At 39.8% G+C, this 22,741-nt stretch overlaps 1 protein-coding gene across 1 annotated transcript in view; it reads left to right on the top strand.

The window, feature by feature from the left end:
• Positions 1-22,741, top strand: part of spon1a (spondin 1a) — a 41,192-nt gene that overhangs the window by 2,793 nt on the left and 15,658 nt on the right. The window contains exons 3-6 of the mRNA XM_072465166.1: positions 567-700; positions 9,147-9,220; positions 9,587-9,709; positions 10,799-10,947. Coding sequence (XP_072321267.1) covers positions 567-700; positions 9,147-9,220; positions 9,587-9,709; positions 10,799-10,947 — 480 coding nt within the window. The remainder of the gene's footprint in view (positions 1-566; positions 701-9,146; positions 9,221-9,586; positions 9,710-10,798; positions 10,948-22,741) is intronic.

A 22,741-nucleotide genomic window follows, 5' to 3' on the forward strand; every position in this document is an offset into this window, starting at 1 on the left:
TCCAAGGGTGCGTTTGAGGTAGAAAAGGGCAGCATGCTTTTGACATTTTAGGTCTTGCCAAAAATTCTCCAAAGACTTTTTGCTTAAATGTTAACTACAGTACAGAGATGGCGAGTGATTTTTAAATAGTCACGGCATAAAAAGATCTTGCGTTGATAGCCTTTGAAGTTGAGTTTACTTATATGTACAAACATGTAACTCAAAGGTCTTTGACTCATTTTGCAAATTACAACCCTTTCCTTCTTTAATAGAGAGCCATTTAACCAAAGAGCCCCAAGTGGATATTGTATTTTTAGTGCACATTTTTTAAATCTAATAAACGCAAATAGGTGTATGAATTTGAGTCAGAGGAACCACTGTGCCTGTAATATCCCATTATATTTTTGTACCGTAGAAATAAGTGCTGATAGTGCCAGTGCTTGGTTTGGCAATGAGAGAGAACACGATGTGGACTGATTTCACCCATAATTACACACAAGACTCAGAGTGGCATGCATCACCATCTGGGATAGTTTCTGTATTGTTTTTTTTATTTATAACTCAGTATGTTTCTTTGTACATTGCAGATTATTGATGAAGAGGAGACACAGTTTATGACCAACTGCCCTCCCGCTGTCACAGAAAGCACTCCTCGCAGACGCACCAGTATACAGGTCTTCTGGACTGCACCCCCTAGTGGCTCTGGATGTGTGCTTCTCAAGTATGTACGATGTAACATTCAGGGTGGTTGGCCAAGGCATGCTGGCTAATCGGTTGCCTGACCAGCCAGTCCCTCCTACATTCTGTTCAAATGCAGAAGGGTCTGGATTTGGACCATTCGGGGGCGTCAAAAAAACTCTCCAAGCATGAACAGGTCCAACCACCGCCGCTAATTTGTGTCACGTGTCTCTCAAGTGCGAAAAACATCCCTCAAATATTTTCAGAACATTCAGAACAAAATATATAACTTCATTTACCTCAGCCACCATGTTTGTTTAGACACGACCGGACAATGCGTTTGTCTGATTTGATTAGTTAAGCCACCTGTCAATCACTCCCTTTGGAAATTGGAGTGACTGGGTTGGATTCCAGACCCTTCTGCATTTGAACAGAATGTAAGAGGGACTGGCTGGTCAGGCAAGCTAATCGGGAGCGTCGGGATGTTTCCCGGTGGCCGCTGTGGTTCTGTGAAGCGGTTTTGCTGCGCTCTGTACGCTCTCCACGACCCCAGCGCAGACAGCCTTCTGCTCTGTGCCTTTCCATGAGCACCGATTGGCTGCTCTGACTGTCCGTTGGCTCTTCTCTATCTCTGATTCACAGCTGGTTCTCTTTCCCCGCTATGTCATTGGTTATTTTTGTATGATTGGCCGCACATTGAAAGTGGACAGGAGGCTAGCGCAAGTGCGCGGCATTTACAGTTAAACGCACTGCACGGAAACGAAAATGCAGAGTGATCTGCTCATGGTATGGATACAACAAGGTTTTTTCCACATCATTTGTTATTAACAACCACAACCATGGAGCAGATAGATTGGAGCAAAGAGGCATTTTGGACATGTGCTGTAAAACCGAGTAAATTATGGACAAAGACATGATCAACAGCCCCATCTAAATGTTGGGGTACATGAATTAAAAGTTAAATATTATGAATAAAATGTCTGTATTTTGTGGTTAGCAGCGCAGCAGTGACTCAGAGAATAGGTGTTATTCATCTGTAAAAGCTTAAGCAGAACAACTAACAGCAGCTCATTCTTTCTGAGGTTTGTGTGTCTGCTAAAGACGGAACTGGTTTTCTCTTAGATTCACAATGAGTGAAAACGTAAGTGAAGGGGAAAGAACCATTGATTAAAAAAAAGCTGTGGACTTTCTGAAAGTGGGCCAGTCCACAGCCTACATTTCCAGGGCTGAAAAAGAGGTCCCAGTACGCCCCTGGTGGTTGGATTATCATATTGTATAAACTCCAATCGGAGTGGAAACTCCACAGCTACTACTACTACTACCATTGACTTATACAACTATGATTCCACTTCCCAACGTACAACGAAACATTGGACTGTATTGAACAAAATATACTAGAAATGTAGGCTTAAACATTCTGATATTAAAGCATTTCTTCCACTGGATGGATCATGTTTAATTTAGTCCCAAGTTTAGTATAGCCTAACATCTCGTATGTAAGGCTATACTAAAGAATGTAAGCCTGGCTTGCAAAATATATTAATTTCACAAGTAAAGTACCTGTTTTATCACATGCGTTGCCGCCGGCATAGCAGGAATTCAGAATTTTCATTTCCACTTGGTTTCATAAACTATTCATTACTTTTAATAAGGGCAGAGCAGATCGACACCAATCAATTCTGCTGGAGAGAGTCCTTGGGGCTTACACGAACAGAGATCATGCTTCAAAAACATCAAGGCGTGATTACAGAAGTGTGTGTAAATAATGACACGGCGTGGGAAGATACTTAAATTAATTAGCATAAATCATCTGGGTTTATGCATATATCAATATATATATATCAACCTCTTATGGAATATGCACCACATAGAAAAAATGATGGCAGTCTATATATATAATTATCTATTTATTAGCCATACCTTCTCAATAGCCAATCTTGTCAAATCTCAAGCTAAGCAAGTCAGGGCCTGGTCAGTACTTGGATAGGACCAGGCCTGGGTCTACAAGAGTGCTAAAGGGTGCATTGCAACCTCATATAAAAACAATACAATCAATCACTCCATCGACTGTGGAGTGAATGATTAATGCAACATGTGTCTTTGTGTGTTCAAAAAAAATACCATATCAAATGCATTACTATTATTTATTAACCGTAATCTTTATATATTCAGGTGACAATATGAGGAAAAGAAAAGTAAAAATATAAAACTGAAAGGAAAATGGTAGAAGGACACTCACAGAAAATTAACACTTGCCTGTGCACATGCAACTTAAATTATCTCCCATTGTGTCTTGGAAAAAAGGACATTTAAAAAAAAACGGTGTTAAATGGGGGATGAGAGAGAGAGGGGGAGGGCAACTCATTACACTGCGGCTGGCTGCACTTGGAGCCTGGCATACATGTCCTGTGCTCGACCACCGGGCAGCACTGGAAAAAAGGATACTTTAAGATGCAATTTAAAGACAGGCAGGGATTGAGTCTAACCTGTAAAGGAAACTGGTTCCACAGCTTTGGGCAGCTATGGAAAAGGCACAGTCCTCAGGATACTTCTAGGAACAACAGGCTGAATCTGTTTGCCTGGGAGCTTGAAAGAGGGTGTTAGAGTGGTTAGAGTGTGAGTGGTAGAAAGCATTTAAATCCAAACATTCAAAAGTCTGGACAAGCTACAATCAGGGCTATCTGAAACCTAAATAAAGTGTCCTGCACTAGTCCAAGCAAGGTGTTACAGATGCATGTGAGTTTCAAAAAGATGCCTTCGACAAAAAGACTTTTATACAAAAATACAAAAAACTCTATTTTGATACTTGATACTACATGTTCAATTCTTGATATTGAATCTTTAATATAAATTCGTATGTGGGTATCATTTTTTGAAATCTCTTCTTTGGTCAGTGCCCTAAACTAAATCCGGCCGTAGCTTCTAATTAGTGGTATTTGGTGATTTTGGGTGAGAATTTATTGTCTTTCTAGAATTCAAGATTTTTGAGACAGTCCAGGGATTTCTCGACCTGTGGGTCATTTGGTTTTAGTTATCTGCATTGCAATGAAATAAAATGCTTTATTTTCTTCAGATTGAGCAACATGGGAGCATATACAATGTAAGCAGCAGAGACCCATGAATTGATCCTTGTGGTGCTCCAGTTCTCATGGGTGCTGAAGAAGTAACACTAGAACCATTATAAGAGTTGCCCAAATATCTCAAATATCCCAATTATTACTGTAGCCTGAAGAGGATGACCTTGTGTAAATCAGCACCAGATTAACAGATTTGCCTAAACTTTCAGAAACCAGACTTATCAGCTCATCAGTTTCAGGTTGTCTGTGTGCTTTTGAATTTTGTTTGTGTACAACCCACAGGAGGAAAACTGATATAGCCTGTACATTTTCCACAAAAAACATTTCAACACTTAGATGTTTATCATTGTGTCCCATTATAGCAATATGTCCATGTAGCCAATTTAAAATTTTCAGCCAATGTGGTGTAGCATATTAGGTCTACGCTGAATCTCTTGATATAAACTTTGATCCAGTATTCCCTCACTCAAATTCTTACTGTGAGCAACTTAATGTGGTGAAGTTTTACAAATTCAAAGACGGACTGGCACGAGCAAAAAATTGAATGGCACCAAAATAAGTTTATACTGAAGCTGTCAAGATGAAAAGAAAATGACTCTTGCGCAAGATGAAAGCAGCATGTGAAAAAGGTGATATTGCCATTTTAAGACATGATAAGCTGATTATTCACCTGAGAAACAGCACTTAAAAGTTGACTTCAATCCGACAAGGTATGGTTAACTCATGCTGGTAAATAAGACAGAATGTAATATTGTATCAAAGATAGGTCTAAACGCTGTACATATCAACATAAATAGCTTGAGAAATAAATTGTATGAAATTGAAAATCTACAGGCCGAAATTAATGTATACACTCTTGCACTAACTGAAACACATTTGGATCATACGTATGAGGGCAGAGAGCTTTTTCATACAGGGCTACAACATTTACAGGAAAGACAATAATAAATATGGGGGAGGAGTAGCCTTTTACAAAAAGACAACTTACCGGTAAAAAATACTGTAGAACTGACCTAATTATATCAGATATAGAAGCAATATGGTTACACATACATGTCACTCGAAGCCTCTGTTGATGGCCTGTTGTTATAGATCGCCAAGTGCAGATAGGAGAGACAAGGCAAGGAAATTTGTTTGTAGAGCACAATTTGTACGCAATTTAAAGTGTTTCACACAATGGGAAGAAATGCATTAAAATCACAAAACAGAAATACATGAAAGGAAAGAGTGCAAATAGAATCCTTTCAGTCATATGCAAAGCTAAAATAAATAGTTTTAGCCTTGATTTGTACATTGTCAGAGTAGAGGCCTGTCTCGCATCTTCAGGAAGACCAGATTTTAGCTGCATAAAACTGAAAATCCGATTGCCCATATTAAGACCTGACTCTGGCACCAGCAGGAAGCCAGCAAAGATACATGCGGCTCATCATGGATGAGTTGTATATTGTAGTGGCTATAGGGAAAGGGTGAAAAACAAAGCTATTGTAAAACAAGCTACACTGTAAAAAATGCATGATTTATTACATTAAAACCATGGTTAAGATGAGATAAAATAAAAAAATATTAAAAATGTGGTGATAGGGAAACAGTCAGTCCGTGGGTAACCAGGCCGGGCCCACATAGACGGTGTGGCTGGGAACTCCCCGCCAATACCCTCGACCTCATCTTTCTCCTTGACTCCTTCTACAGCCATGAACAGATCTTCCTGCACAAACTAAGAACACATGGGGCAGCACATCTTGTAGACACCACGTCCTTGGGGTCGTAGGCACCCCTCTCTTATGTGAGCGCCACTACAATGTACAATGTACTTACAGCACAGGCAGGGTTTCACCCCTGTTGCTGCTCGTTTTGAACATCGTGGCGCTCTACCCAGGTCCTGGTGCCTCATCCTCCCGTGTGTTCGTCCTGCCGAGCCACAGCAGCCGAAAAGGGAATCTCAGATTGAATAGACACCCTGTGAGCCAACGTGGGAAATTTGACAAACCATGTACTCGTTCTTATTGATCAAGTGGACAACCCGGAGAGTGTAATTACAGGTAATTTGTGGATTTTAGGTCTTCCAGAGGACACTGAAGGGAAATATGTGTTCAGGTTTATGGAGGCTTGGATCCTTGAATATCTAAAACTGCAAACAAAAGCTTTAAAAAGCTGCAAACAGCCAGACCACAGACCTTTTGGACACATCAAGCATAAACCATAAGGAAGTCATTGTCTCCTTAATTTCTAAAAAAAGGGAAGGATCGACTTGACTGTGCCTCATGTCAATCAATCTCAATACTTAATGGGGACTATACGCCTCAATTATGTCCTAAATAATGGTACAAATATATTATTTGTACCATTGTCAAACATATTGTACCATTGTCAAACATATTGGGTTTCTTTACAACAGCCCAACATCACTTGACAGGCCCACTGATTTTGACAGAGGGATGAGGTAGGGCTGTGCTTGGTCACCCCTGTGGTTCACTTTGTGGAACCATTGGCCCAATATATTAGACATCTGAAACTATTTACGCTGTCTCAATTGTTGGGACAGAACATCAAATTGCTTGCTAAACAGTTATTTTGTATTTGACCAAACCAGATAGGGCTGCAGCTAACAATTATTTTAGTAATCAAGTAATCTATAAATTATTTTCTTCGATTAATCGAGTAATTGGTTAATTTATTTGTACATTTGTAAACTATTTAAAACATATCAAATCCTTTTTACATAAATGTTTTAGTTTATAGTAATAAACAGCAAATAAGCGGTTTCTGCTTAAACAATTGTATTCTTAATTTCATATAAGTATGTCCCCAAAACAGCACCGGTCCAAACTGTTGTATTTGTACATAAAGAATATATATAAAGGACTAATTAACTTGTCACCAGACTGTTTGTAAACAGTTAGAAAACTTCATGTTGATTGAGACCAGTGATCCCTGCTGTTTTGAACTGTAACTCTGCATATTGCGTGTTGTCATTTTGCAGCATTAGTTCCGTGTGCCGATCACTTAAGCCTCCGTTTGCCGTTCAATTTAGCCTCCGTGCCTTCGCCCTGTCATCGCACACTTTTTATTTCATAATCGTGATCCTCCATGCTGTTTCCATGGATGTATTGGCTGTTTCAAGGCACAACAGAGAGAGGGCGGCGTATTTTAAACGTACAACTGTGACTGGGAAGCAGACCGCTTCTTTTGCTAGCCAAGACCAACCATTACCAGTACAACATGCAGCGGGATCAAGTGTTGCATAATGTCCAACTCAAGGAAATGGCATAAACAGCATGGTAAATGGACAGCCATTTGCAGGGCATGCATTCATTGGATGAAGCTGGTTGCTATTGGCCCCAGTTTTTGCTTTTATTGAATCTGGCCTGTCCTCTAAATAACATGGTTCTATACAATCCTTTGGTCTTGTAATTTGGAGTGTGTGGTCTGTCTGTACATGTGACGTGCTGGTTTGCCTTGGAGATTTGTGGTTCGCTGCAGTGTAATTGATGGGAAGTTGCTGTCTATTTTTTAGGGTAGACAGAGACTTGGTGCATTGGTTGGTCTTGGTTGCACTGTGATGACAGGATCCACTCTGTCTTCCAAACTTGCTAAAGTCCTTCTACTACGTAATCCATTTATTTTTGGTCTCAGTCTCTATTTGCACCAAATTCTTGTGCCTTTTTCATTGTGCTCAAAAATATCTATAAGATCTACACCTACCACTGCAAAAACAAAACAAAAGAACAACAACCAAGACTCACCTATTTTTACTCATCCTCGCCAAGTGTCTTTAATTGTAATTTTCCAAATTAAACCTAACCTCAAAACCTAAATTGTATCAAAAGAGTAAAAGTACAAAATACATGTGTTGTACATCATTTGAAAGGTAACACAATTAAGAGTCTGGTGATATGGATAGAAGTAAAGCTACTGCATTTAAAATGTGTATAGATAATATTGATTTATTTGATATTGAAAATTATGGTTGATTTCAAATGGCCCTAGCAACTAGCAAAGACATCATAGTAGACACTCCAAATTCAGTGCAGTTATTTGCCCTACTCGTCAACAGCATAAACTTTAAAATACTCCTCCTCACCTTCAAAGCTCTTCACCACCTTGCCCCCCCTACCTGTCTGACCTCCTCATCCCCCACCGCCCCACCCGAGCTCTCCGCTCCTCCTCCTCTCTCACCCTGACTGCACCAACATCCCGACTCAAAACTTTTGGCGACAGATCATTCTCCCGAACAGCACCCAGACTCTGGAACCCCCTCCCCCAACCTGTCCGCCACTCTCCCTCACTCACAACATTCAAATCCCGCCTAAAAACATACCTCTTCACCCAAGCCTATGACCTCCCCTACCCCTAGCCTCCTCTACCCCATTGCCTACTCTTCTACCCCCTGTTACATCCCCATCTTTTTCTCTCTACTTCTTCTGTCTTGTTCATTTTATCTGTATATTAATGTGTATTGTACGTGTTGTCCCCCCTGTCTGTAAATACCCCCCCCCCCCTTTTTATTATGTTCAGCGTCTTTGGGTCACTGAAAAGCGCTATATAAATAAAAGTTATTATTATTATTATTATTATTAACAGTAACTGTATTCTGGGTCCAAGTATATTGAAACGGTGCATATTATAATATTTTTTGTGCTTGTAATTGTACACATATAAACCCAAACAATCAATATTTAGTGAAAAAAATAATCTTATATATATGTGGCTTAAACATATATTTTCTATGTTGGATTGAACCTCAAACCGTCCATGAAAAGGGACAGATAATAATTTGTAACTGTACTTATGTATTTGAACTGAACTGTATTCATAACAAGCTTCAGGGTAGTTTTTTTATCTGAAAAAAATCTGAAAAGTAAATCTATTAAAATGTACCTTATTATAAGATTGAATGAAATAGGAAACTATGAGAGTGTTCTGTGTTCGGCCTCCCATGATTGATTCCATTCACACAATAGGTGATTATTTTCTTCAAACAGACTCTAATAGCTTGATCATAATTTCATTAAGTATTTGACCTAATTGTACCGGTTTGAAGAGGGAGATAAAAGTCAAATGACAGTGAATGGATTTGCATGTGTCTCTGTTAGGGCGGCACAACATTGATAGTTACATGTTACGACTACTTTGTTTTCCCATGTTTAATCATTCTTACAAGGTTGCTTGATTGTCAAAACAAATTATATACATTAACTCCATGTTTGTGTCATTTCTTTGAGTGAAGGTTATGGATTTTAGGTTAAGTACAACTGCTGCATTTTTTATCTACCATTTTGTTTTTTGTTTTTTTAGGACAAACTACAATCTTTTACTCTAAAATTGCATTTCCACAGAATGTTCACTATAGTTAATTTTGTCTGACGTTCATATTTTTGTAAACCAGTGACTAACATGTTGTTTCTTTTGTAGGGCCAGCATTGTGCAGAAGCGTATCATTTATTTCCAAGATGAAGGTCCTCTAACTAAGAGAATGTGTGTGAAAGGTAGGTTTCATTTGAATATTGTGGGATAAAATGCAAACAAACTGCATAAAAAAACCTGCAGGTGTATAATACATCCTAATCATTTATACAATACACATTTTTGATAAAGACACTTGCATTGCATTATTCCCTCACTTCACATTATGGCGGTGGTTAACCAATACTAGCCACAGCTGACCACATTCAAACTAGACAAGGGGGAAAGTGTAGTAAAAGTCAACAGTCACTTTCTTCAACACTGTACGAGACACTTACACAACTGTAAACACATCTATCTGTTTCCTTTGTTTTACTTGTACAATTTACACAGATTATTTGCTTTCTAGGATTTGTGCTTATGCTGTTTGTATATCTTAATCTGTACAGAGTCATTGTATGGTGACGTGACCGAAAAGCCTGTACTGGACTGTTGTGCCTGTGGAACAGCCAAATACAGGGTCACTTTCTTCGGAAATTGGTCCGAGAAGCTTCATCCCAAAGACTATCCACGTAAGAAAAAATTGTCTTTTACCTCCAGAAAGTTTGACAAGAGTATTCACAAAAGTATACGATTCTATTTTATTTTGTCTGTTGAAAAATTGGTTTGACCGAGCGAGCCAAGAAGTTAGTGCTTCAAAAAATGCTTCTTTGTTGCAAACTGTTGTCCTTCATTTTTTAGTACAAATAGAAGAAATGTGTGGTTGATAACAATATTTTCTTTTCATTTCTGTCTGCTTATGTGTGTGTATAACCTTGAGCCACCCCATCAGGATGCATACGGACTTGCAGATTATAGCAGCTCTCTTGTCTAAATCAGGCTTTTGCCAGTCAGATCAATATACTGATTAGATGGAGTAAGATAAACCCGGGGATCGAAAGCAGCTTTAATTTACTGTCTCGTGGAGGTACTTGGTATGGAACTCACTTGTTCACACAAATAGATCTGCTTGGAGGGAATACAGGTCAAGCTGTGATGTTTCTGTTAAAGTTATCAGTCTCTGCTGGTGGATTTCTCCTTGTACAAAGTCATATCCTTGGAAACTCATCTAATTGAACAACGGTGTAAATAGTGTCTGGGAGATTTTTCACCAAATAATACCAAGCCAATGACCATTATGGTGACACACATTCACCGTTACAAAGATTCAGTGTAAAACAGGTCAACCTGGCCAGTGATAACCTTGACAGTTCTATTTTTCTTCTCCCAATCGTCCCTTTAGTGAGTCATTGCAGTGATGCACAACTGCTTCAGCCATGGCGACCTGCTTGGAGCAACATTTATCTTTATGTTTGTGAGGTTTGGTGGACTGTGGACAAGATGATACCATATGAACTCATTTTATTATGTGTTAATAAGAGTTGTAATGATTATTCCGATTCCAATTTATATTTTATTATTGTTATACTTGTTATACAACTTTGGAAAACGTCACATTGTGGCAATTGCCTCCTCAAACAGTACCACATGCACTGCAGGTTAAAAAAAAAGAAGCTGCTCGACAGTTCTCCTGTGCTTCTCTCCCAAGTCACTGTCTGTAACAAAATGGCAAATAAGTATATTTTACATAAACTAGTCACTGTCTTTTAATGACTTTATAGGTCGTGCAAACCATTGGTCCGCCCTGATTGGAGCATCTCACTCTAAAAGCTATGTTCTTTGGGAGTACGGAGGCGTGGCCAGTGATGGGGTCAAACAGGTGGCAGAGCTGGGGTCGCCAGTCAAGATGGAGGAGGAAATCAGGCAGAAGGTAAGAAAGTTTGTCTTATGTTTTTGAGCTGTCGAAACTTCCTTTGGAATTTACTTTTAATCCAGTGGAAGAAGAGAAGTTGCATAACTGCAGCTGACACTTTGGATTGTGCACCTGAACTGTGGTGGAATTGTTTTGACACTATAGTCTACAGTGATTAGGGTTTGCTAGTCTTAGACTGTTAGTCCACATGCATTGAATTGCAATAGATGCTTCAACGTTGGATTTGATAAAAAAAATAGTTTAACCTTTTTTCCAATAATGCTTCATTTGACAAATGTGTGTTTTATTACAGTTTTCTTTCTTTTTTCTGGAGTGATGTTGTAGATTCATCAAGTGTCGAGCACTTTCATATAAAACTAATATATAAAGTAAAATGTAAAAAAAGGTTGTTCAGTCCATGCTTGAGCATGACACATCAGCCACTCCTGTCACAGAAAGTGGATGGTTGAAATGGGAATGGGGATAAAGGTTTTTATTTCTTGCTTTTATATTACATAATAGTTCCTGCTTTTACTTCCTCCTCTCGGTCCTAAAATAAGCAGCCCTGTTAGAACAGATGGTCCCAGAAAGTGTTTATTGTCGACAAATATTGAAGACCTGAAGTCACAATGACAGTGATAAGAGCATATTGTGAATTGTGTGTTTCTGTGCTGCTTCTGCTCTTATTCTTATCTGTGCCGGGATCATTAGCTCTATTATTCCTAGACTCCAGGGATGAAAGTCAGTTCAAAGGGTTCTATAAGTGCATGAGTGTGAAATATACGCAGTATATTTTTGCAAGTGTGGGAAGGATCTTCAGAGACACTAACAAGGCTGGGAATTTGATTCAAATTGAGCCATACTGTACAATTGTTTATAGGCACAAATGTCACATTCTTGAACTTTCCTTTTGATTTTGCAACATCAAAATAATTTGCTTTCTCCATCCATCCATCCATCCATCTTCTTCTGCTTATCAGGGGCCGGGTTGCGGGGGCAGCAGTCAAAGCAGGGACTCCCACAGCGGGGCCAGAATAATTTGCTTTCTGGCGAGCATTAATGCTCATAACACCTTATCTAATTTATTTCATCAGTAAGGAGCCCAAGCTAGAACAGTGTGAATATGAATCTCAGGCTTGTGTCCCTCCTGAAAGATAGAAGGGATGAGAAGTTGAAAAGAGAGGCACTTAAACAAGAACAATGGAGCAGGTGTTATAAATAGGATTGGAAGAGGAAGAGGTGTAGATGAGGCGGGGTCCTTCTCCGGAACTTAAGATAACTTATCTTAATTTGACTTGGTGCTGGAACAAACATTACACGAAACATGTTCTAGAACATTTTCCCATCTTACTGTACCAGCAAACGGCACATTCTTCATTACATTTATATTCTGGCCAAGTGTAATTTTATTAGGTACATGATTGAATTGCTTTGGCAATTTACATTCATCTGGAACCAGCTTTCCACAAAATGGAGGCATTGTAATGACCGGACTTCTGCCATTGAAAATATTTACATTTTTAGACCATTCTCTTATTTTCAATGGGCGACAATTCATACTTTTTTCATTCGTGACGCCTGGTGTGAACTTCAGCAGCTTTAGAACATAATTTAATTGGCTTTTATTTAGAACCACGATTATGATTAGCCTACAATTAAAGGGATCTCTATCAGCTTTTGAAACAGGATGATAATTATAATAATGGTTGTGTTTTGTATTCACTTTGCAGATAGTTTTGTAAATTTAATATGTGTTGTGAATTGACCTTTGCCGTAGGAGTCTTGTTGATTTTTCCATTATTTAAACCTCAGTGGTGTAGCTAAAGGCTATAAAAGAAAGTCTTTGCCATTCTGTGCAAAAGCTGTGTACAATTTTACAACATCTCAGTCAATGCACTTGGGAAAGCAGGGTTGTTATTCCAGATTGGAGCAGCGGTAAATGCTGACCCAACATGAAGCTGATTGGCTTTTGTGTCAGGTTGGGCATCTGGGGCAGCAACTCGCAATGAATGCTAAATTGATATTCACAACCAGTCATCACAGAAACAAAGGATTGCACCGATCAGAGCCCTCATACTAAGTATCATTGCTGAGGCGAGCAGGCGTGCAGACCAGGCAAACATGTGTGCTCTGGGAAACGACTACAAAGAATTGCACAAAACCTCCTTTATCCTGTTCAGAGTGTGATAGCTTCATTTTATATCAGAGTTTGTCAAAGCAAAAGCAAAGCCGTATTATCTCATGCTGCCTTTACCTCCTGCCAGAAAAAAACAGCTCTAAAAAGGATTAACGTTAGCGGCAGAAAGCAATATCTTCTCGAATATAGTCTGTGTATTGCTGCGTGATGCATTACAATATAGCAAAAAGGTTTGAAGCATAGTTAATATTGATAAATTGTAAACAATCTTTGATACAACACTATTCACACGTATCCCAGTAACTTATTAAAATAAATTGTCATGGCACTGTGAGTCCAATGTCAGAATGTGTTGTCCAGTGTCAGCAGTTTGAGCAGTAGTGACCGGAGTCGAGAAGTGGGCCTGACCCTGTTGTCTCTCTGTCATTGAAATTGAGTCATTGCCCAGGCCCAGTGTGTCTTTAATGAGAAGTTTAATGAGAGTCTCTCCAGAGAGCAGGACCAGCCCGAGCCCTCAGATGGATTATAAAACCTCACATTTCCTCTCGCTGTGTGGGGTGGGTTTCATTATTGCACAGCCTGGACGCAGACAGAATCCACTATTATCCTCCGCTCCGCAGCTGTGTCTCTGAGTTCTCACAACACAACTGAGATAGGAGTAAAACACATTACAAATTAATGTACTGTTATTATATATATGTTACTATGTATTAAATCATTAAAAAAGCAAAGCTACATTGCCAACTCAATTTTGCTCTCAAAATACATGTCCCTGCTTGTTAAACCTGTCCTGATTTGGTCTTGGATTGAGCCCAGTATAGCCTTGTTGTTGACTTGGTTTGATCCTGGGTTTAGTTTTATGATTCTGATGTTGTGTATGTGCTGTGAACATGTGAACACACACCCTGCTTAAAGCTTAAGTCTTACACAGTTAAGTGCATACTTTACTCTTAGTTACTGTACAGTGTGTGCAGTGGTGGAAAGTAAGAAAGAACAAAGTAAAATTAACAGTATACTTAGGTACAATTTTAGTTATCTGAACTTTACTTAAGTACATTTTATTTTTAATTATTTTAACTTCTCTATATTTTAGAACATTTATCTGTACATTGTATTCCACACATGTGTAGTCAAATCACTTCATTAGGTTCTCTAATTCAATACTTCAAAATCTGTATGAAATACTTCACTTTAGATTTTCTTTGGGTTTTTCAATACTTTGTAGTAGATTTTTTACTGTGATGCTGTACTTGCCAGTATCAAAATTAAGTTATTCAGGTTTCACCACTGATTGTGTGCAAACGTGTATACTTTACATGACTAACAGAATATTGCAGTGCATTCATCTTTTGCTGGTGCCCTACTACAAGGATAGAGGTAATCATTTATTTGATGAGTTGTAAAAAAAACAAAAAACAGTAAGGTCTGCCATTTGTATCATTACAAGTGGGAGGCGGTGTGCAACGTGGGTAGATAATTATAGATTTTCAGGTTCCTTTGGGACAGAAAAAGGAAAAGTGTTGATTATTTTGCTTTTGCAGAAATATATTTTTATCTGGGGCAGCTTAGTTTCCTCATTTTTCTTTCATTTAATGTAATGAAGTCCACGATCATCTCCACTGTCGTCTGGGCGTTGAGCTCCAGGTTGTTACCACTGCACCAGGACACCAGCCGGTCCTCCTCCCTCCTGTAGACAGACTCATCCCTGTCCAAGATGAGCCCGAGATGAGGGGGGTGTCGTCTGCAAACTTGATCTGTTTTATGGAGTTGTGGCTGGTGGTGCAGCAGTTTGTGTACAGGGAGAAAAGCAGAGGAGACAGTACACAGCCCTGTGGAGCTCCTGTTGCTCGTAGTCCAAGTGTCTGGGGCATTCTTCCCCAGCCGCACGCACTGCCTCTGATCCGTCAAGAAGTCAGTGATCCACCTGCAGGTGGAGTCAGGCACGTTGTGCTGGGAGAGCAGAGCAGGGAGGATGGTGTTGAATGCAGAGCTGAAGTCCACAAACAGGATTCTGGCATAGGTTCCCGGGGAGTCCAGATGTTGCAGGGTGAATGTGCCAGGTTAATGGCGTCATCTACAGACCTGTTAGCTCTGTGGGGCAAGACCAGGCGCTCAAATGACTTGATGACTACAGAGGTCAGCGCCACAGGCCTATTGACGCTGACTTTGTGTGATGGTATAATGCTGTCCTCACAGAATCAAATGTATGATGTCACAATGTCCGTTTACTCATCCAAACTATCTGCGGCAGCTCTGAAAACCTCCCAGTCTGTAATATCTAAACACGCACGTAGCTCCTCCACTGCTTGTTCCACTTCTTAGAAGTCCTCATTACAGGGTTAGAGAGCTTCAGCCTCTGTCTGTACGTAGGGATCAAGTATTGTGTCCATAGTAAGAGGTTTAAAGCGTAAGTTCTGAAATCAAGTGGGAATGCGATGTCAAAAACTGTCTGTAGATCTCAATCCCAAAACCACTGTCGCAGCTTCCATTACGCATAACGCACAGTGCGTAGGGCATCAAGTTCTCCGAAGGGCACTAACCTGACCAGGCAGTTCGGACTGAATAGCATAGGCTATTTGTGCTGCAGCTGCACTGTTTTACAATTAAACAGGGAGCCTGCAGTAGGTATGGTCTGTCTTTAGTTTTTATCAATTCAAACTAGGACTCAAGAGTCACTTCTCTCTCCATATGAAGTTTGAGATGTGCAGGGGCCGCTACACAATATGGTACACAAATGGTTTTAACATATGCATACAGATCACACACACAGCTAGGAACTTCACATACATATTCTACAAACCACAAATAGCAAAACCATTTTTAGATTATGAAAATTGGCCTCATATTCAATTAGAAAAAGAGGGAATTAAACAAACATGAAATGTTTCAGTTGGCGTGGCCAACTGTTAAGCTGACGAGTACAAAGCCATATTATGGTTAAACTTCTTCTTCTTCATAAATGCAACAGAACGCGTCAATAGTTTTCTAGAGCCTCGATCTGTTCTGCCTCAGAGCTGGAGAAGGGCTTCTGGTTATGCTGTGGATGGGCCTCATTTGTTCATGACAAATTGAGAGTATCCAAAAAATGATTAATTTAATCTTATTCATCTCCTGAAATTTTATATATATATTTTTTGTCGGAAGATTCAAATAAAAAAAAATGATTTGGTCTGGTTTGTTTAGAATTACATTATTCTCCCTCATCTCGAATTTAAATCTTTCAGCTTGTTGTGTCTCAAATGCCCAATAATTTAGAAAATGTTGATCCACTCTCATAATATATTTGTTTATTGTGAGGTCAAATCCATAGCATGTTGTAAGTGTGATTAAAATAAAAACACTGGGCAGAAATATCTACGATGACATTTGGCCCGTTTTGAAAACATGAGACAAGACACGCCCCCAAACCACTGCTCCCATTAAACTAGCCCTAGTCAACGACGCGGAAGGCATGTGCATTTCCAGTACCAGTATACTTAAATAATACCTAATTTGTAATAGTGGTACTTTTTTGGTACCTTTATAACTCTCTCCATGAGGGAAAATATATAGTTTTTAATCATTAATTTGTGCTGTGACTGTCTTGCAACCTTCTATAACTTTGGCTGTTATTTTTTTTTAGAAGATTTATTTTCATCGTCATCTGTGTGTAGTTGAATGGAAGGCAGGTTAACTACAAATGGGACACAACTACCCCGAATTAGCCCATATGGATTCTTCCATAGGTGACCAGAGAGCAAGTCATAGCGGACAATGCTGTAAAAGGCAGCCATCAGAGTTGAACCTTTATACTTTGTTACACCTCTGCGTCTGCATATTTCTCTAGCACACAGTGAGACAAACACAAGAATCAAAGCGAGAATAATTCTTTAATTTGAGCTGGCAGAATTTCCTCGGCCTGTCAAGTCAGCTTTATGAACCCAGAAGAGATATTCCTGTTTGGAAAAACAAAGCTCTCTCAAACCTTAATGCCTGCCTTGGTTCTCTAGACTGTTATTATGATGGCAAAATAGAGCAGAAGTGCCTGAGGCGAGCACATTTCACTGTACTGTGTGTTTGTGTGTAAGGCTTAGGAAGGGTCTCTTTATTTTTCTAATTATGGACAAGTGAGTGTGTTTTTATTAGGATTCACACAGGTCACAGCGGGGCCATATGCTGATGTTTCCATGTAAACAATATTTCACCCTGAATCATTAGTTTTCATGTTTATACAAGTGTTTCTGCATGTGCGTGTGCATCTTCACATCGACTTAACTGGTCTCCAGACTCAGGGCTGGATACCCATCTACACAGATAAAAGATGATTATTTGGCTGTATCTTTGCCTGAGGCTTGTTTGATAAAGCCCTGTGTCCAGACCTATAAATGGAATTAGAGGAAGACAACATAACAGACAATGATGAGGAGAATACATTTTGTCTTGATTTGTTCTTCATGCCTTTCAACCTCCATGACATGGAGTTTGTGTTCATAGCAGAATAACTTATTATACAGATATGGATGCCCATATTTTCTCATATGTATACAATTTAATGTATATAAAATAATGTATATTATTCCTTAACATTGTTGAACTTACACAAGATATGGAATAAATATAAATACAAAATACAAAGAATGACAATTGGCATAGCAAACTATTGCTTTTCCTTGTTTATTATTGCTTCTTTTATCTTTACCATTAAATTTCAATCTTCCGTACTCGTCTATCCAGTATGAAAAAAACCCTCAGCTACATAACTGAAATAAATGGCATAATCTCCATCACATGTATATTCATAAAACCTTGTCCTTGTGCTACCACAATTACGCAGACGGCCCACAGAGCTATGTCTTGCTGACGGAAGGTGAATACGGATTCACTCATTGCATCAAATAGATCAGGGTGTGGATGCAAAATAACTTTCTCCAGCTAAACTCTGTCTGAAGTAGCATTTAGCTAACATTTAGCAGTTATCGTCAGTCACGCTGAAACCTTCATATAATAGTAGTGTAGAGTAATATTGGACCCAGATATGAACTTCAACAGCCACATCAATGCTTCACCATTTAAAAACATTTCCAAAATCAAAGACATAGTGTTTAAAATGGACTTGGAGAGACTTATTCATATGTTTGTCTCCAGTAGATTAGACTACTGTAACGGCCTGCTCACTGGCCTCTCCAAACGAGATGTAAAACAGCTGCAGTACATCCAGAACGCTGCTGCTCGGGTCCTGACTAGAACCAGGAAGTACCATCACAGTAGTCCTGTTCTCAGGTCTCTGCACTGGCTCCCTGTGGCTCAGAGAATAGACTTTAAAGGAGCTCTGCTTGTGTATAAGTCTCTCCATGGCCTAGTGCCAAAGTACATCTCGGACATGTTAGTGCCATATGAACCATCTCAGACTCTGATGACCTCAGGGACCGGCCTCCTGCTGGTGCCAGAGTCAGGACTAAACATGGACCGGCCTCCTGCTGGTGCCAGAGTCAGGACTAAACATGGACCGGCCTCCTGCTGGTGCCAGAGTCAGGACTTAACATGGACTGACCTCCTGCTGGTGCCAGAGTCAGGACTTAACATGGACTGACCTCCTGCTGGTGCCAGAGTCAGGACTAAACATGGACCGGCCTCCTGCTGGTGCCAGAGTCAGGACTTAACATGGACTGACCTCCTGCTGGTGCCAGAGTCAGGACTAAACATGGAGCGGCCTCCTGCTGGTGCCAGAGTCAGGACTAAACATGGACCGGCCTCGTGCGGGTGCCCAGAGTCAGGACTAAACATGGACCGGCCTCGTGCTGGTGCCAGAGTCAGGACTAAACATGGACCGGCCTCCTGCTGGTGCCAGAGTCAGGACTAAACATGGACTGGCCTCCTGCTGGTACCCAGAGTCAGGACTAAACATGGACCGGCCTCCTGCTGGTGCCCAGAGTCAGGACTAAAACATGGACCGGCCTCCTGCTGGTGCCAGAGTCAGGACTAAACATGGGGAATCTGTGTCATTTTTATCTGCGCATAGGACAGAGGAAAGACTAACTACTACCGGTACTATTTATTACTATTGTGTTATTTTGTACTTGAGTTTAGGTTTCAACATAAAAATATATCACATTTACACCATCTACTGATATAGTCAATTGCTGAATTTTGTACAAGAGAATCACTGAACGTCAGTGGAAAGAAAAAGGACTGAATTCTAACTAATACTCTTCTCTGGACCCTCCGTTCACTTGTTTCTGCACTGGCTGCATGATAGCTCTGCTGGTTTGGAGAATAACAGTGTTCTGGAAGACCAGACCTCTTAGTCTTACTGCCACTAGAGACAACAGTGAGTAAATCAATTGTAAAATCTCCAGAGAAGTCATCAGTGTGCGCAACTTTAGCCTGGAATATTCACATGACACAAATGTCCCCTATAGGTCTTTTAACTGTTTAGATTAAAGGATTTTATAAACTGATTCTAAACTCTTGCTTTATTGTGTGAGGTTTGAGATTTAATGAACACCTCAGGCTGAGTGAGCCTTTACACCATGTGCTGATAACTGCCAGTTCCACTCCCAGTAGTGTTTTTAAGCGATTTTTACATCTATTAATAGTTCTGAGTATGTGCTGGACACACTGATCAAAGATTATTCAGCTGAACTTTGATCTTAACATCAGAGGAGCTCCTATAACTCAGGAGGATCCTTTCTCCCGCCGAGGGTAAAGTGAGCTGTTAATTCTACGTAATATTTGTGTCCAAAGGAACAAACTGGAGTCCAACCCATAGATGTTGGCGGCTGGTGCCAATATAGATATTGCAAATAGGACTGAGAGAAGAAAATGTACAATAATATTACTGATGGACACAACACTTTAACTATAGTATTTACTAATGAGAGATATATGCATGTTGAAATGCATTCCAAATGGAAAAAATATAATGCCATGCCATTACTGCCCTCCGGATGGCTTTTTGGACACGCTGGCTCTTTTGGTTAAATGCGTCTGCCCACCACTGACTCACTAAACTATACAATGAATGTAATGTGTTTACTTCGGAACATTATGTCCCTGTCACTTTTGTTGGTACTTTGTTGTAACGCAGCAGCTCATCAATGAAGTACACAGCAACATCACTGCACACTAACTGGAAATAATAACATTAGTAGGCTGGGAAAATAAGAAATGTGCAAAGTGATTAGCGCTAATGATCTTTTTTATGCCGCGGTGATTAAGCAGCATGTGCTCTGTGTTGCCATGTTCCAGAGGGACATGAAAAAGGCAGAATCCCCAGCTGTTATTGAAGTTAATACCAAATAACATTGTGTCTAATATTTTGCAGTTGTAACCAAGTTGTAACAATTTTTGTTAACGAGGGAGTTTAGACCTTCTGATGTTTTTGTTATCACTTCTGCCTAATCCTGCATTGTGTATAACTTATCATTATCATAATCACCATTATTTGATTAAAGAGTATTGATTGAATCAACATTTAATAAACAGTAAATGCATCCAGGAACATAATTAAAGTTAATGATTTATTTTCTAACATCCAAATGTATTTAAAACACAGGTGTTTGTACTGGTCTGTTGTAACGTTCTTGTTGCAAATGGCAATATCCAACATCAACACCATCCAACTTTAAAAACTCTTTCCCAACTAACATCAAAGTCACCTAAAGACCAGAGACGGCATATAAGGGCTGAGCCTCACAACACTTTTTTTTTGTAGTTTTTCCTGGCCGAGAAGGAGAGTCTAAGGACAGAGGACCCTGGGACATCGTCCCTCGCCACCACAGACATTGTCTGACTTCATCGCCACCACAGACATTGTCTGACTTCATCGCCACCACAGACATTGTTGATTCATTTCTCCCTGTGGCCCTCAGAGGCAACTGTTGTTGTGATTTTGGGCCTTACAAAAATAAATTGATTTGATTTGATGAACACTAGAGGAGAGGTAATCATGCAGTTTGAGTTCATTCACCGTCTGATCGACTGCGTTAAGTGTACCGCTCAAACTCTTCGTCACAAGACACTTCATCGAGCAGGTTTCAGAGTGGGAAACCATTGGGGTTAATAAATTATTAGCTTCTATATATATCTAACCCAACCACATCATTATGAGCACATTTTAGCTGGATACCGATTGAAATCCCCTCATATTCGTAACGAACTTTTTGATAAACAAACCAGATCTTTAGAGACAGATGGTCAATGCACACACTATCTCTGAAGGAAATAAAACTAGAGCACATATGGCTCCTATATAGACCATGTTTATGTTGAATTATTCTCCTACACAGATTCTCACTTGCACTCTAAAACCAATCATGAACATTGTGTTTTTGTTGCAGCGTGCACAGTGTATCCGACAAGTCATTACGGTACACACGCAGGGTGCATATCGACATGGTGAGCGTGTCTATAACATGTGTACTGGCTGGGCAGGTGTGGACAGTCACTCTAAGCTCTAGGTGGCATTTGAAGGCCATTAATGCATGAGCAGGCATGTAATCAAGCACACCGTTCTGGTGCTGCATCAACAAACATACTATCACCTGCAGGGAAATGCAGAGGCACACTTCCCTGGACATGCAAACACGGAGGAAAACATTTACTGACACTGGGATACTTCCTGCAATGGGCTCGATGCACTGCACTTGCATTGTCAGAGGAATAGAGCGACTTTAAACCTCTCTGCGTTAGTATTACCCTCATTGGTAACCGGCTCTTTTGATTATTTGCATTGCAGTAAAGATGAGAATTTTACCGCATGCATATCACCCAGTTAAAATGTCTAAATCTGATTTGAGATGAATTCTATTTGAAGCCATAGTAGAAGCTTATGGAACTATGGACAATGGAAGTCCCAGCATGTAATTCTACTTAAATGCACTGAATGCCCAGTGCCTTATCAGAGTAATACGAGGGAAAAGCAACCCAGCACTCTTGTCCTTGTAATGAAGGACACTAATTGTTGCATGCGTTGCTAAGGTTTTCCGTGTACTTAAAGCAGTATTTTAAAAGTAGACCCTGAGCCTGCTTTGACTCAATTTCATGGCTGGTCTCTTCAGAATGAGCCGAGCCACAGGTCCATTCCTCCCCTGAACAGAGAGAAACGGTAAAGGACGGTAAAGTCACCTCCAAAACGCTGTTGCTATTGGGTCACAGTTCTAATTGTGTGGAAGACTAATTATGACTTCATGGTCTATGAGCTGAGAGTAACATGTGGAAGGTTTATTGACTGCTCGTTAAATTGATGTTCTTTCTGAAGTTGTTTCGGCTAAGAACGTTTAGAAGATAATGGCTCTTTTCATTGCAATCTGAGTGGACAATAGCTTTAGTTAGTTACATATTGAATAAAGAGAGGTGAATGAGAGGCTTGATTTGACATATACATCCATTTTATTACCTTCTGCTACAATGATTTAAAGCAAACATGTTTTTTATTAGAGATGTTTTGTCCCATTTAGCTCCAATTGTCGAGGAGACGGATGCTCACATGACACTGTGTATAAATAATGACTTTGGCTTTTTTTGGGTTAAATAATCAAAAATGTATAAATATAATGTTAAATATAATGGTGTTTTCGAATGAACGCATGGAGAATATTGTGGAGAAACTTTAAATTGAAGGCATGATATGTTTTGATTCTAGGCTCAAAGACTAGTGACAAATTAATCAGTTTTCTTAGAATTTGAGCATGTCAG

This window comes from Eucyclogobius newberryi, unplaced genomic scaffold (genome assembly GCF_026437365.1).
Source record: "Eucyclogobius newberryi isolate DKJ021-1_F unplaced genomic scaffold, fEucNew1.0.hap1 SCAF_5, whole genome shotgun sequence".
NCBI classification, from domain to species: Eukaryota; Metazoa; Chordata; class Actinopteri; order Gobiiformes; family Gobiidae; genus Eucyclogobius; species Eucyclogobius newberryi.